The following is a 15,566-nucleotide window of genomic DNA, read 5'->3' on the forward strand; positions in this document are numbered from 1 at the left end:
GTTTGCAGTAGGTTGAAAAGTATTAAGCCCATTTCTTTCTGCTTTATGGCCTCTCAGTTTAAGTGAATTTTAGTAGTAATTTAGTAGAAATGAACCTACACAAAATATTCCAATGTAATGAATTTAATTCTGGAAATAAATAAAAGCTTGTTTCATTAATTCAACAAAAAACTGTGCATGTACATGTATATTTGCTTTGAAGCYACAGCCAATACCTTCARAAACCACATAATTAGTTTAAAAACAYCCATGTGTTTCCATCAAAGTGTAAACATYATCTCAGTGTATATAGACCTGTTCATGCAAACTCTACCCAGAAAGGTCCCCGRGCTGGGGTTTGATCCAGCGACCTTCTTGCTGAGAAGCAACATATTACGTAGTAAAAACTACCATCAAGATTATAAAAACTATTTCAAATCCTGAGCAATGGAGCATTTTTAAATTTATTATTAGAAAATGAAAAAAGAAGATGCCTCTTTAGTGAATCTGCTAAGAGAGGGTCATCCATCAAAACTCAGAAACAGTGCAAAGAGGGCATTAATCAGAAAAACCTCCACGAGTGCAAATATAAACTCTGATGGAGCTGAGCAGCTTTTCTGCAGAGGTGGATGTCTCTGTCTGGACTATTATAAACTTCAAGCAGGTGGCAGGAATAACTCACTCGTACAGAAAATAAGATTGACATTTTGGAGTTTTCCAGAAAGCATATTGGAGCCTTGAAGCGAGGAGAACCAKTTAAATGTCCTGGAATGGCCCTATCAAACCCAGACCTCAATCCAGTTGAGAATCTCTAATATGTAAAGACACCCGCTTCAACCTGAAGGAGCTGAAACAGTTTAGTCATGAAGAATGGACAAAAACTTCCAGTGGTTAGATGTGCTGAGCCTGTGGAAAAGTAACCAAAGAAACTAACAAGATGTTGGGTATATGCATTCAACACTACTCAGTTTTTATATTTTAGAAATATTTAAATACCCCCCAACCTCAGCTTAACTTCATAACTACAATATTTTTGTAAAATCCTTAGAACCAAACTGAAAAAATTCATTTAATTTGCAGGTTGCGAAGCAAAAAATAAAAATAAAAAGAAATACCAAAGAAGGTGAATACTTCACACCTCAGTGTATATCTAATCGTTTATCCCAAACAGTCCTCTGCACCTTTAGCTGCAGTCTGGCAAAARTAGAAAGAGCAGACATGTGATACCAAGGTTTGTAAAGAGCAATGTTGTGACTTGGTACATGTTGGCCTACATGTGTCACTGCACCTCCTTATATCACAGCAACCCGGCTGTGGAATTAGAGCAAAGAGCAAGAATTTCATAAAGAAACTATTTCCACAGGGGTCACGGGAAAAGCCTCTTATTTACCAGCAGCTAAAAATGGTTGCAGAATTTGATCAGCTGATTAGCATCTCTTATTTCATTCTACATCAAAAACACTGAAGTCCCAATACATCATGTGTCTATTGATCAGAATCCCCCCAAGATGCTTCCAAGAGGCTCATTTTGGTCAAAATAAAGGATTTTGTTGAGTCATCAGGCTATAAATACTCAACACCATTTTATTAACTGTTCAGTTAGAATTTTGCCTTCATTTAAGTTGTTTTTGTTGATTTTTTTCAGTTGTTTTTAATGATAAAGTCATATCTGAGCCAGTTAAAAATGTGTTTATTTGTATGTGCAAAGTCTTCATGACTCATTGACCAGCAATAAATCATYCCGTTCAAAATAGAAAGTGCTTACTTTTACATTCAATAATAAATGCCTATTGATAAACCGTCAGCAATGATAAACAGTGTAAACAATCCACAGTGCAAACTAAAGGAAGTACCATACAGCAGACATGATCTGTGTAGTCATGGAAAAATTGCCCTGAATAACAACTTACATTACAAAACAACAGTTCATGTGATCAGTCAGTTCATCTTCGTAAACATCAAAGTCTTATAAACCTGGCCAGTTGATCAAGATTTAAAGATGCGGACTTGTGATGGAGAAGCTAACTCAGCAATCCACAAATATTTCTTCAAACTCTAATCTTTGAATCATGATGGTATTACAGCAATGTCCCTGCATTCTGCAGCATATTTAAAGGTAACGCACGAAGTCCATCGCTGAGCCACATCAACAAAGCATCCGTGGGTCACATCCTCACGTAACGTCCACATTTGGGCCTTCATCTTTTTGCATCCACGATGAAGCATTCCCTGCATCCTGCTGCAGGTTARACAGCTGTAGAGCGGCGGTCAAATTGGTGACTCCCAGCACTTCTGCGCTGTGGTCAGCCCTCTTTTAATTTGCTCATAGGTCACAAACATGACAATGTTCCAAGAGCCCATTCGTAGGAAAGAAGGCACAAACCTGAAAGAAAAGAAGGAAGGAAAGTGAAGAAGTGCTCCAAGGAAGAACGTTATTGTTTTGTTGTTTATTGTGGCTAATGTGTCTTTACCCTTTATAAAAAGCTGCGGGTCCTTCGTTTTTCAGCATCGTGAGTGCACAGTTGASGGCGCTGGTGTACTGACCATTTCCTGAGTTCATGAATCTTGTTTTAACCACATCCACAGGAGAAGCCACTATTGTTGTGCAGAAGCCAGCACTGAAGGCGGCTGTGAAGTGGCACGGCAGGTTGTCTGTGGGAGAACAGGATCACTTCATGAGATACTGTTCTGTCTTTGATAAGTGTTCTGCGTGAACATGTTTCCACTCCTCACCTGTCATCAGGTCATATTTCAGGATGAGTTCTTTGATTATGTCATAGGTGACCAGCTCTGCACAGTTCACAATGGCGTTGCGGGTTATGTTTGGCATGCAGCCTGAAAGAGAAWGAGGATGTTYGTCTTAAAATCTATGGAGACTTTTGTATAAAAYTGAAAAYTGATGTGAYGAGGCAACTACCTTTCCAAAGTCCCCGCACTCCCTCATCTCTTGCAATAGTCTTGTAGGCATCCAGGGTGCCATTGTACCTCTTCCCAACATCGGTCAGTCGTACCTGAGCTTGGAAACGCACCTTCACCACATCTGTCGGTTGTGCAAAAGCCACAGCCATGGCGCCTGTGGTACAGCCTGCCATGAGCCGAACAACAATCCCAGCATCTGTGCAACAAGGACGTTGGCGTCAGTGAGGAAGCAGAAGACCCTCATTCATGAGAGACGATGAATGTGTTAAACTCACTCTCGGTGCCTCGGGTGTAGAACTGCTTCATGGAGTCGTAGAGGCCGATCCGAACTGAGGCGAAGCTCATCTGTCTCTGGAGTCCTGCCACCAGCCCGTTGTAAAGACTCCTGGCTCCCTCGGTGCGTACCATGGTGGTGATGGTGCCGAACACTCCCCGGTACTTCACGGCATCGAAACCCTTAGCTTTCTGAGATTCGCCCTGAATCTGTTAAATACATTGAGATGCTTAGAAACCGTCACAAAAACAATCTACAACTAAATTTGGGAACCTCTTTAAAGCCGTTCTTCTAACCTGAAGCCTGACTTTGGCGGTATCCAGTGGAAATGTGATGAGGTCAGCGATGCAAGCTGCTGTGCCAGCCCCAAAGAACTTAATCCCCGCGGAGGGCATCATCATATCAGTCGGTTTGACAACCATTTTCACGTCTGGATTTAACGCACAAATAGAAAGATTTTCTCTTAATGATATTCGCTTTGGGGTAAAATACCCCACACCAAGGAAGTTACTTTCTCAGTGGCAACAGAAACTTATTGAGATGTTGTGCATACCTGTGAGAAACTATATTAACAGATATCAAGTTTTCTCAAGAAGCAGGTTGGTTTTTGGAAGAGGTTCTGTGGTGGAAATGCCTTCGGCCATAAACTTGATCTGAAGTGAGCCGGCCAGCGTAACACGTCTCACTGAAAAAGCAACAATATTTGCTGACTTTTCAACCACAGATTTTAATCAGAAGGTGATTTACACCACTTCAATTTACATTTCACATGTTTTGACATATTTGTTTAAATTGATGGAAAACTTAATGCCTACCTTAATCGTTTTCCGGAGAGTTATATTCCAGTAAAAAAGAAGCAGTTTGCAGTAATTTGTGTTATTTGTCCAGTGAGAATTCTTGACTGATGCTTCTCTCACTGTCTGACAGTGGAAGGAGCCCCTGAATTTATAGACCCCATTTGCACATGACTCACTGGCAGCCATTGAGTTGTTGACACCTGTGATTTGACTGTCGTGTACCAGTCTGTGACACAGAATGATATTTGAGCACTTGTTGACCTGTGCCTGCGTTGTCGTCATGCAGTTCTTGGAAGGCTGATCACTGATAAATGTTTCGAAAATTTAATGTCATTTTTGCTGCATTTTTTCCACTAACTTTTCACTTAATTGCACCATAATGCATGGATGTAATTTGTGTTTAAAACCAAAGTCTKGKCTTTACAGAAAATTTCCAGATTGACTGCCAGCATGTAGATCGCATTACGAGGACACAGAGTGTACCCCGTTGTTCTATTGGTTGATATATTCAGCCAAACAAACTGAGAGGTGTGTCTGATTCCTCTAAGTGTTCTCACGAGGCATTGGGCTGGCTGTTTGGACTATCATCATATGTACTTATCATTAAGTTTGTGCCCAAGAACCAATGTCAAGACTTCATCAGGGGTGCAAAGATCTCCTCCCTCCTCMCTGTGACCCACGTTATGAAACAGTGCCGGTTAAACGAGCAGCCCTTCTCCTTACCCAATCCATACCACGAACCACGGTGGGAGGATGCAAGCAGCGTCTGAGAGCAATCACTCAACAAACAAAAGAACAGGATGCCAAATAAAACGTTTTAGATGGAGAAGGAGTTTTAGAAATCTCTGTGGGTGCATGACTTTTTGAAGAAGCTACAGTTAATGATGCCGTTAAGATCATTTTATAAACCTCTGAGGCAGAGTTTTATTCCCCTAAACATATATATTTCATTTTAATACAAAAACCTCACTTTTGTTTTTGCATAATTCTGCTTCACTTGTTTGAAAATATATAAATAGCACTAGCAGCTAGCTGTGGTGTTTCCAGTAACAATTGAAGCACTTCCTGCAAAAAAAATCCCAACATTTCAGCTGGAATAAAGGTGAAACTGATGGTGATGAAAAGTTTATTAGTTAGTGTCTGAAACTTCTATGACTTTTTTCAGACTGATGTTTTAAGACTGATTCAACTTTTATCTGATACTTTCCCAATTAATTCATGATTGTTTATCCCTGGTCATTACAATGCCACTGATCCCATTCGTTTAATATGCATTGACAGCAAAAATCTTATAGGCGCCATTCAGCTCTTATTAAGATGAAATTCAGCTTGTGCAATTCAAAGAGTTTGATTTAGTACACTGAGATTCAGTGTAATATATTACAACTAAACAAAAGAATGGTCCTATGTCACTTACCGAGACTAATTATTTACGGCCTAATCAATAATTAGCAGCTTATAAACAGGTGTAGTTTTTAAATAACCAACCACTTTTATAAAACCTGACTCAGTTCATAAATAATACACCAACAATGCTTTGTGCAAAAATAATTACACCTCCCAGCTGCAGTCGTGTGAAATACTTTTCAGTAACTCAGCAGCGAGTAAAATGTGTATTTTCCACATCGTGAAATTTAAAACACAAGTTAACCCTTTTCTCCTGGAATATCGCTTTAAGCACATATTCAGAGTGCTTGTTTTCTGTTAACGCTGGTACTGCTGTAGTTTTCCTTGATGAAGAGTAAACAATACTACTAAACAGCAGGAAATGCAAYCAGAAGAGCTGTTCACTAGAAGAAATAAAGACTGTACACAGCTGCTCTAACAACACATCGGAGTACATTGCCGATCCCTACCTGGTACTCATTACATAAGTAAATATTGGATATGTAACTGGTTTTACCAGTTAAATTTCAGGTACTGGGTTATACTTTATAAAGCTATCAAAGACAATCATAAAATCATTACTAATGAGAAATTGTTTTATTTCATAACACTTGTCAATATGCTCACAGGGCTTTGAACTGAAAAACTCTTGCAGGATTGGTTTTATTTTTGAGTAAAACAAGAACAAAGAAGATCTGTCTCCTCTCACCTAGAAGGTCATCGATTTGCTTCCTGACTTGAGACCTTTTTGTGTGAAGTTTGCATATTCTTCTCATGCACCTGGGTTTTCTCTGGGTACTCCGGTTTCCCCCYACAGACAAAAAACATGCATGAYRATAAGTCTAAATTGTCCCTAAGTGTGAATAAGAACGAGGGGTTGTTTATGTGTCTCTGTAATGAACTTGTGACTTATCTGGGGTGTACCCATCCTCTCACACAGTGACTGCAGGGCACAAGGAAAATAAATAAATGGATGGACTTTGCTACAAAAGCGCTAATTTCTCATTGAAAGTTACAACATTTTGTCTGAGCGCCTCAGTTTGTTTTACAGCACAGAACCCCACTTCACAAACACAATRTCCCTTTAACCAAAATGTACAATTCAACAAACGAAGCATATAACAGAAATCAAGTTAAGTGAGAAGATTATTTACATTTAACAGATGTCTTTACATAAATGTTCCAGTTCTCTTAGCACTGCTATGAAAAGCAGAGGAAGGAGGAGCCACCATCTGCTCCCCTCGCCCGGAGCTGAAAACTGCTTGAGAACATCATGTGGTTAACCTTTGCACACACACTGTCTGGCTAGAATACACCTCACTGGGCCGGCTTCAACCAGTTTGCAGACAGCCCCCCCACCCCACCTGAAAACCAAAGTAAGCAATTAGACCCCTGTCACAGCTGTGTTCTCTCTCTCTCTGCCTTTTGAATACTGTGAACCTTGATTCATTGCTGTGAAACAGATCATTTCCATGACATAAATAGAGACCATAACAGTGCACCGCTAATAGAATCACCGCGTCACTGAAGGTTAGTGGGGCATAGTTCTTTGGCTGAGTATGGCTGTTTTCTTTCATCATGGACCCATTTGCCTCTGAACTTTTAAACATATATGGGGGACAAGAGACACTGAAGAAAAATAACTGCTTATAATTCTTGCCCAACACCATGAAAGGCAGGTGATAGTTGAATTTCATCTGATTCAAGATGGCTGCCAAAGCCATGTGACCTGAGCGCCACACAAAAATAGCTACAACTCCGTCAATTTTACAAATATTGAGCTAAATTTTGGTGGGGTCGTAGCTGAAATACAAACTTTGAGCGCTACCAAATCAAATCATACAAGGCAATAATTTCAACTTTTTTGGAGTTGATCTTGTCTGTCTGTTAGCAAAAAATCTTATGAACTAATGAATGTATTTTAATGAAACGCTAGGAAAGTAATGCTAATTGACTTTAGGAAACAAACTGGGTAAATCTCAATCAGTTTTGCAGCTATTAAACTTAATTTTGGTGTGGTGGTAGCTGAGAGTCATCCTCAACACAAACTCTGTTCTAAAAGCTCGAACAAGATCATTGTTGAAAACAGCATGCGAGTCCAAGCAGTTCCTCAAAGAATTGCTTATTTGAATTTGGTTGTGTCCATTTGAGCTACTGAAAATGATTCATCAACTGCGTGTTTATGTTGTATTTTCTAATATATAAAAAGTATATCTGAGTCATTTGTACTTTTATAAAAGCTTTTAGTGCCAGTGTAATTTCATCACAAGCATTTTTAGATGTTCTTTTTTTCCAGAACTTTAAGAAGTTCTTAAATGCACAATCCTTCATCGCACAAACAAAAAGCTGTTTCAACGAGAGACACCAGATGGTCCCACATACCAGGCATGACTCAGCAGTCAGCTAATTGTTTGTACTTGGCATTGGTTGATCTTTTCAAGGCTTTTATTTTAAACTGTCTGGCTCTGGAGGAAACAGAAAACAARTCCGAGCAGCCCAAACCGGCTTAGTATTTTCCAGGAATAGATTATTTCAAGAAGCAAACAGGATAGCAAATAWTTAGATAACAAGTCTCAAATTTGAATATTAAATGTACATATGAGCAAATTATAGAAAGAAATGATATACAATAAAACAAATAAATTGTGAAGGCATGTTCAAGAGTCATGTTCCAAAAGGTTCTGACTCTCTGGGAACAGTTACACCTGCTTATTAAAAAGAAAATGCTAATTGGAGGAGATAACTACAAATGGGGCTGTTAGGGTTACAGACTATTGAAAACTTGGTGTTATAATTTTTGAATTTGTAACTGAAGTCTAAAATTTGTATGGTTTTCTAGTATAAAGAAGGAGTCAGTGTAGATATTGCAAAACCAGAGAAATGTGATCTCTAGCTGAACTTGTAAGCATTCTGGGTGAACCGGAAGTTTTTCAGGGAACTGTTGGGACATTGAGCTAAAATGACACACAGCAGTAAAACCTGCACAAACCAGCTTTTCAGCATCACATTGGGACAGGATGTTTCAGAGTTTCAGGATGTAACACAAATATTAAACAGACGTTTAAGAAGATCTGTTCAGCGTGTGAATTAAAAAGCTGGCCTTGGTCATAAAAGTTTCACTGGAACACTGGAATCCAAGCCAATTGCAGCTGTAGGGCTGAACAGAAACGCCAAGATTTCAAGGCCAAAAACATTATAGTTTTACTTTATTTCAAAAGCAGAAAATAACAATCATTCATGTGTTTGTCTTCAGTTAATGCCTGTATAACTTCCGTTTCTATTTTTAAATAAGGTTTTACTGAAATGAGTATCATCAGCATGACTGTGAAAATGTATTTTGTCTAAAAATAAAAAAGTGTATAGAGAAAAGAATTGGACTTAGTCTCCAACCCTGTGGAACACCATAATTAATTATGTGAAGGACACATCGTTGATATGCAGAAATAAAAATGTATTTGTTAAATCTATTTAATCCTGATAATTATATCAAATATTTGCAATAAATGTTGGTGAGAATGATAATGTTTAATCACTTAGTAATCTAATTATTCTTCTGAATGGAACTTTTCACACATTTTGAAGCTCTGAAAATACCTGAGGTTTTATGTTTACAGGCTTTCAGTCACAAATTTAAATTCTGTGGTCAAAAGGTAAAATGCTCAAGACTGTGTGGGTTATTAAGAAATTTGGTAAAGTTCCCACAGAACCATTAAAAGACACCACACTCTTGTTTTTAGGTGCTGAGCTGCACCAAACAAAACGAATGAGCTGAATATGTGTAAGAAAAAGTATTAGAAATTGGCTTTAGTTGTCAGAATAGTGTTTACTACCACCACCTAGTGGTCAAAAACAAAACAGTACTTAGGAAAGGGTGGTCCTGAAATACTGACTGTTGTTATATTTTTACACAAATATAAACGGTGACTGTTTTATCTGATCAATAAAAATAAATGTTTATAATAGGTTGGGTCTAACAAAGTTCAACATATGTGTAAATGATTTAAAAAACCCAAATATTGACCAGGAGTGTTACCAAGAGGTAGGGGTAACAGGGGCCGATGGCCACCCCTAAAAGAAATGGTTTAAACCAGGACCYCCTCATAAAACTCATGATTAAAAATATTTTACTGACATTTCTACAGGCCATGAGAATAATTATATCAGTGTTATCTTTCCAAAATTGTATTCACATTTATTACAAAAAAGGATGTTACAGGCACTTTGAAGCTGTTCAAACATGAACAAAACATACCATTGTAGGCCTGATTTAAAAAAAAATAAGCAAAATCATTACTCATGAGAGAACGCATTGCCTGGCCACAAAGCTAAGGGGAAACCTGAGAGACATTTCAGAGAATTTCTTTAATGCAGATATTGTCTTGTGCAGTGTATTGTGTTTATGTTCAAACTCCAATATTTATTTATTTATTTATTTATTTATTTATTTATTTATTTATTTATTTATTTATTTAAAATAAAACAAAACCGCATTTTCAAGTTTTGACCAGGAAACACTGATCAGAAAAGCTTCAATTTCCTCCTCTCGGTAAACCACCGGTGTCGCCAGTAGGGGGCAGTGATGCTTCGCGCTGTCCATGTTTACCTTCCAGCAGGAAAAACAAAGAAGACAAAACGACGCACTCCATCGCCACTAGCTGTTAGCTAATAGACAAACGCAACACATCTAAATGCCTCACTAACAAAAGAAACAGTTGTGGGATAAAATCATATGCAGTGGAGGAAAGATAAGGCTTTATTAAACATTTCCTGACAGAGACCGACGCCTTCCCGACAGCATGGAGAAGCAGCTGCATTTGAACCTGTTAGCCTCTAGACCTCCTGTGGCAGGTGGTTTTCAGTCCGGCTCCAACAAGATGAAAATGGGGTGAGTTATCCAACATCTCACCGGCTGGGTCCCATCTGTGTCAGATGCCCGAAGTCGTATTAAATTTTTTATTCAGCATCACAACAGCTGGTCTCTGTCACTGACTGATTAAACTCGCATCAAGCAGCGTTAGCCAGGCTAAGTTRGCTGCAGAGTTAAATCAATATTTACCATACAGCTGATCATGTTTGCATCTAAAAAGTTTTCCTTATGTCTAGCTTTTAATGTTGACATGATTATTTAGGTTGCAATAAGTCAAACTGAAAACACAATTATGTCTAAAATATGTGAATTTTGTTTTTATTTTTGGGTCACTTTGTCTATATGAGACCAGCAAAGTTTAGTAATAGTCCTTCATGATCATTATATGATGTTTACTTAATTTTTTTATTAGTCGTTTTGTTTTCTTATCCTACATATATTAACTTAAACAAGCTCAGAAAGTAATAGACAAAGATATTTGTTTTTCCTTCTTTTCGTAGCAGTGCTGTTTCTCCTCTACTCAAGATTTACCYTATACACATGTCAGATTAGCTAAAGGGACTAATTTTCATCTGCTGTCCTGACTGATCTTGAATCAGTGTCTTCTGACTCTAAATGTGAAACAACGTCACACAACTATCATGGACACTTCATTCATCTTTTGTAGGAAATTACAGGGTCTCAGCAGCAGTTATGTGACACACAGACAACACAGCATTAAAATATGTTAATTAAAAATATTAATACTAAAACTTTAAAAAAGTGCATAAATTGCATTGAAACAATGAGGGTACAATTCAAAGCATACATATAGTATGTATTTCTACATTGCTTATTGTAGAGCTTGATGGCAGCTGGCAGGACAGACGTTTAGTCCAGCAGTGATTATTGTCAACGTTAGTTTATGTCTTAATTGTAGGTGACTTTAGGTTCCTGTGCGAGAGGCGTGGGGACACTCGCCTGGACGGATTGCAAGTCCATCACTGAGACACAGAGGCTTCTAGGGACTATTTAGAAAACCAGTGTTACTGGAGAAAACGTATTATCAAGGGGACAACATGTAAACTCCACACAGAAAGACCACAGACCGAGAGGTGAACCTGCAACCTTCTCACAGCGACACAACCACTGTTCCACTGTCTCACAACCTACTTAAATTGTGCATAAATTAAAGGCAGGGCTGCTGCTGGTTTGTTTCTTTCCCTCCAGTCAGAGTAGTTTTATAAACAGATTTCTGCTTCCGATAATCATCTTTTTCTCTGCATGACTTGTTTGTCCTTACTGGTTATGATTATGATAAGCCCAGCTTGTATGTGCGTTATTGCTGTGAGTTTGMGGTAAAGAAAAACAAAATGGTGAATTTCTAAAATAAATTCCCTGAACCTGTCAGAGAGTTGTGAGCGCTGTTGTCTGGTTGATAATCTGAAAATCTTCTAAGATATATATATTTTTGATATATTAGGAGTATAATAATATAAAGAAGTATTTCATACTTTGTTGTTTGTCTTTTAGTTTGTTGTTTTAGTTGTGACAAAAGAACTGATTTTTTTATATACAGCATTTTTTTCAACTATATTTCAGTTTTTAATTAAAAAATGACACCATATGTAACTTGTGTTTTTTAACTCTTTTTTTCCCCCACAGACCTGGGAGGAAGAGAGATTTCACCCCTTTACCTTGGAGCCACTAYTTTGAAACCATGGAAGATGTTGAGGTGGAGACTGAAAACGGCAAAGATATATCCTTGACTGATATTTTGGTTCGTCTGGAGTAAAGTTATGACAAATAGTGAGTGCTGTGCAAAACTCGTGAGTCACATTTGTTTTGCTTGAATGCGGTCAAACCTTCCTGGAATATTTAAAGTCTCAGTCTGATCAATAATGTTCCAGGATTTTCTGCCTTTTCCTCCGATTTGGATTCATTCGTTGCATTTCCTATTTATTAAACCACCAAAAGTCCTGTTGAATTGGATCTTTCAAAATTTTGGAGCTGTTAACACACTTACCTATGAGCCATTCAGGCATAAAAAGAACCCATTGGATCAACAAGTAACAAATAAYTTGACAAATAAACTTTTTATTTTCTCACATTGCAGCATGTTGTAAAACACGTCATTTCTTAGAATTTAAATGCTAAAAAACAATAATTAACATCAAGTAGTATTTTTTTTTCTCTTCCCAAAGATCTCCTGATCAAAACCTGACATTTCTGAGCAAAGTGTGCTGGGAGGTCTGAAAAAATAAATCGTAGAAAACTTAACAAACCTGACAAGTTGTTTACACAGTTTTGTTTGTTCGGCTCTGTGTTGAAGCGCTTGCACAGCTCTGGCTTTTGTTTCTTTGACTACCTGGAACATTTTCAGAATTTACTGCAGCGGCTCCCGTGGTCCTGTTCTGTTCCTGCTCCACGGAGGAGGACACTCTGCACTTTCCTGGGCAGTGTTTACTGTCAGTATAATCCCTGCTATTACACAAACCCTACAACTTCTCTGTAGCTTTGTGTGAGAAATGCACGACAGCATAGGGAGAAAAATATTTATAGAGCTCTTCTCGAGTGTGTGCTGTAAACTGTTTGATATGAATGTTGGTATTTTCAGGCCGTCATATACAACAGGATCAACTGCAGAGTCGTGGCTATGGACCTTCGAGCTCATGGTAATTATAGATCATCACAGACTGCATCATTAATTATTAAATTATAAGTCTGAATATATGACCTAATTTAGTTTGTGTGTGTTTTTCTGGTTATAACAGTGAAGAAGATCAAACTGTTATATATTAATTTCAGAAAAAGACTATGTTTATTAAAACAGCTGTAGACTAATTGTAAAAATGCGCTTTTTTCTTTGTACAGGAGACACCAAAGTTAAAAATCCTGAAGATCTGTCTGCAGACACAATGGCAAAGTAAGATTTTGTCACTTATTTTGGGTTGAAGGTTAGTTTGAAGGTGGAACAGTGATGCCGTTATTTTCAAAATTTAGCATTTTTGCTTTCATCACAAAGGTGACGTGAAATTTCTTTCACTCTGGAACCCAAAAAAACTATTTTGAGTCTCCTAAACACCATTCCTCTTTTTGACGCAATGCTAAAACATTTTGCTGTGTTCACAAAACATTGTTTTGGGCAGACAGGATCTGAGTGTTTCGTTTAATTCCACTTTTGATTAATTATTTTTGCTTTAACCAAAATCCGACTGACTCGTAAAAGCGAAGAGTAAGCGTTTATGCCTTTTTTTTTTTTAAAGGGATGTCGGCAAAGTAGTGGAGGCCCTCTATGGCGAGAACCCGCCTCCAATCATGATTATTGGACACAGTATGGGCGGAGCTATTGCTGTTCACACGGCCAGCGCCAACCACGTACCATCCCTGCTTGGTCTGTGTGTCATTGACGTTGTAGAAGGTAAAATGTTCTGTTCAGTTGCAGCATCAAAGATAAATGTTGCAAAGCACGAGATAAATGTTAAGTTTTATATATATTTATTGTTTAGGTACGGCGATGGAYGCTCTGAACAGTATGCAGAATTTCCTCAGAAGTCGACCGAAAACGTTCAAGTCCCTGGAAAACGCCATTGAGTGGAGGTAAATTGTAGATATTCTATCATGCACATGTGATTAAACTGTATTGCACTCTTCTGTGAGTTGTTATTGTTAGCTGCTGTTCTGTACTTTTTTCTTTTCAGTGTTAAAAGTGGTCAGATTAGAAACTTAGAGTCAGCCCGGGTGTCGATGGGAGGCCAAGTGAAAAAGTAAGTATTTCGTTCATTTTTTTATCTCTGCTTTTTAGGTTTTTTTACTTATATTTTACCTTCCTCTATTCGAATATCCACAGATGTGAGGAGTCCACAAGCAATCCAAGTGTAACTAATAGCATCAGTGAAGGCATCATAGAGGAGGAGGAGGATGAAGAGGCAGAGGCGGAATCAAACAAGAAAAGAATGAAGGAGGATGCACAAGAGGTATGGTGCCCTTTTCTTTCTGAGAAGACCTGTGTTTTGTTGAGAGCTGCTGAAAGAGGCTTCATTTCCTCCATGTAGGTGAAGAAGGAGAGCATCTTCACCTGGAGAGTGGAACTATCAAAGACGGAAAAATACTGGGAGGGTTGGTTCAGAGGTCTGTCTGCACTCTTTCTCTCCTGCTCCGTGCCAAAACTGCTCCTGCTCGCAGGTTYGTTGCTCATTTCCCATGTTAACCATCTGATTTTCATACAAACGTCTTCTTAAAGGTAGGGTTGGGCAAATATTGCGTTCAAATAATCATCAGAAAAACTGTCAAACTCATTGTTTTGATTTACAGAAACTAAAACTGACTAAAGTATGCACTAACTTTAACATTTAAACATTTAATTATCATAAATCTCTCAAATCTCTTTACTCTTTAGATCTTGTCTCTCCATCGTTGCCAAATGTCATTCAACTTTTATGTCTTTTTCTTCTTCCTGTCTTTCCGACTAAAGCAATTTAAATTGATCATTTAACTAGGGAGGTAATTGTTATATAAATCGGCAAATGCCACAGTTGATCGTAATTTGCCCAACTCTACTTAAAGGTGGTTTAGAGAGAATTTAAGGACACTTTTTCTTGATTTTGAAGAACATATATCATTTATTCTCCTGCTCCCCCCAAGACATTTTTTTTGTCATTAACAGCCTAGTTTCACCCATGCCTTGTTTTATTTGCACAGGAGTGGACAGGCTTGACAAAGACCTTACTATTGGACAGATGCAAGGTAAATTTAAAAAAAAAAAAACAAATGTTTTCCTTATTTCAACATTTAAATTTGTTTGGTCTAAAAACCAGTCGTGTGGTTTGTTCACAGGGAAGTTTCAGATGCAGGTCCTCCCTCAGTGTGGTCACGCTGTTCACGAGGACGCACCAGAGAAAGTAAATAGGCTTTACCTGTGCATCGTTTTCATTATTTATATTTATCTGGTTTAGTGTTTGTACAGTTTAGCCAGCTGGATCCATGTTGCTGGTTTAATAACTTGATCCTCTTTTGTCAGGTAGCAGATGCTCTTGCGACATTCATGGTCCGACACAAATTCACTGAGTTTAAGGAAGGATTTCTGTGGTGAGTAAACCTGTCAGGTTTTCTAAGGTTTGCTGACTGAATAAATAATATTTAATGTATAAAATTTTAGAGAAACTGAATCCAAACCCAGCTGACCAAAGCTTATTTTCACCATTAAGGGAGGGAATTATTCAGAACTTCACAGATGAATTAAGTTTTGATTCAGATTTGTGATGCAATTATACAGTGGGGAAAATAAGTATTTAGTCAGTCACCAATTGTGCAAGTTCTCCCACTTAAAAAGATGAGAGAGGCCTGTAATTGACATCATAGGTAG

At 38.0% G+C, this 15,566-nt stretch overlaps 2 protein-coding genes across 2 annotated transcripts in view; one reads left to right on the top strand and one right to left on the bottom strand.

The window, feature by feature from the left end:
• Nucleotides 1-1,649: 1,649 nt before the first annotated feature.
• LOC106516400 (mitochondrial uncoupling protein 2) lies at nt 1,650-4,097 on the bottom strand. Its single transcript, XM_014006742.1, has 8 exons — nt 3,988-4,097; nt 3,726-3,857; nt 3,469-3,602; nt 3,174-3,381; nt 2,897-3,094; nt 2,713-2,814; nt 2,451-2,631; nt 1,650-2,362 (listed from the first exon to the last, which is right to left on the bottom strand). The coding sequence occupies exons 3-8, from the start codon at nt 3,592-3,594 to the stop codon at nt 2,248-2,250; spliced, it is 930 nt and encodes a 309-aa protein (XP_013862196.1). The 5' UTR covers nt 3,595-3,602; nt 3,726-3,857; nt 3,988-4,097; the 3' UTR covers nt 1,650-2,247.
• A 5,821-nt stretch (nt 4,098-9,918) lies between these two features.
• ppme1 (protein phosphatase methylesterase 1) overlaps nt 9,919-15,566 on the top strand; it is a 7,940-nt gene continuing 2,292 nt past the window's right edge. Inside the window, exons 1-13 of the mRNA XM_014006744.1 lie at nt 9,919-10,240; nt 11,867-11,960; nt 12,577-12,669; nt 12,819-12,876; nt 13,076-13,127; nt 13,468-13,622; nt 13,711-13,801; nt 13,903-13,968; nt 14,052-14,178; nt 14,257-14,386; nt 14,903-14,947; nt 15,038-15,102; nt 15,222-15,289. Of these exons, the coding sequence (XP_013862198.1) occupies nt 10,152-10,240; nt 11,867-11,960; nt 12,577-12,669; nt 12,819-12,876; nt 13,076-13,127; nt 13,468-13,622; nt 13,711-13,801; nt 13,903-13,968; nt 14,052-14,178; nt 14,257-14,386; nt 14,903-14,947; nt 15,038-15,102; nt 15,222-15,289 (1,133 nt within the window). The 5' untranslated portion in view covers nt 9,919-10,151. The remainder of the gene's footprint in view (nt 10,241-11,866; nt 11,961-12,576; nt 12,670-12,818; nt 12,877-13,075; nt 13,128-13,467; nt 13,623-13,710; nt 13,802-13,902; nt 13,969-14,051; nt 14,179-14,256; nt 14,387-14,902; nt 14,948-15,037; nt 15,103-15,221; nt 15,290-15,566) is intronic.

This window comes from Austrofundulus limnaeus, unplaced genomic scaffold (assembly GCF_001266775.1).
Source record: "Austrofundulus limnaeus strain Quisiro unplaced genomic scaffold, Austrofundulus_limnaeus-1.0 Scaffold37, whole genome shotgun sequence".
NCBI lineage: Eukaryota > Metazoa > Chordata > Actinopteri > Cyprinodontiformes > Rivulidae > Austrofundulus > Austrofundulus limnaeus.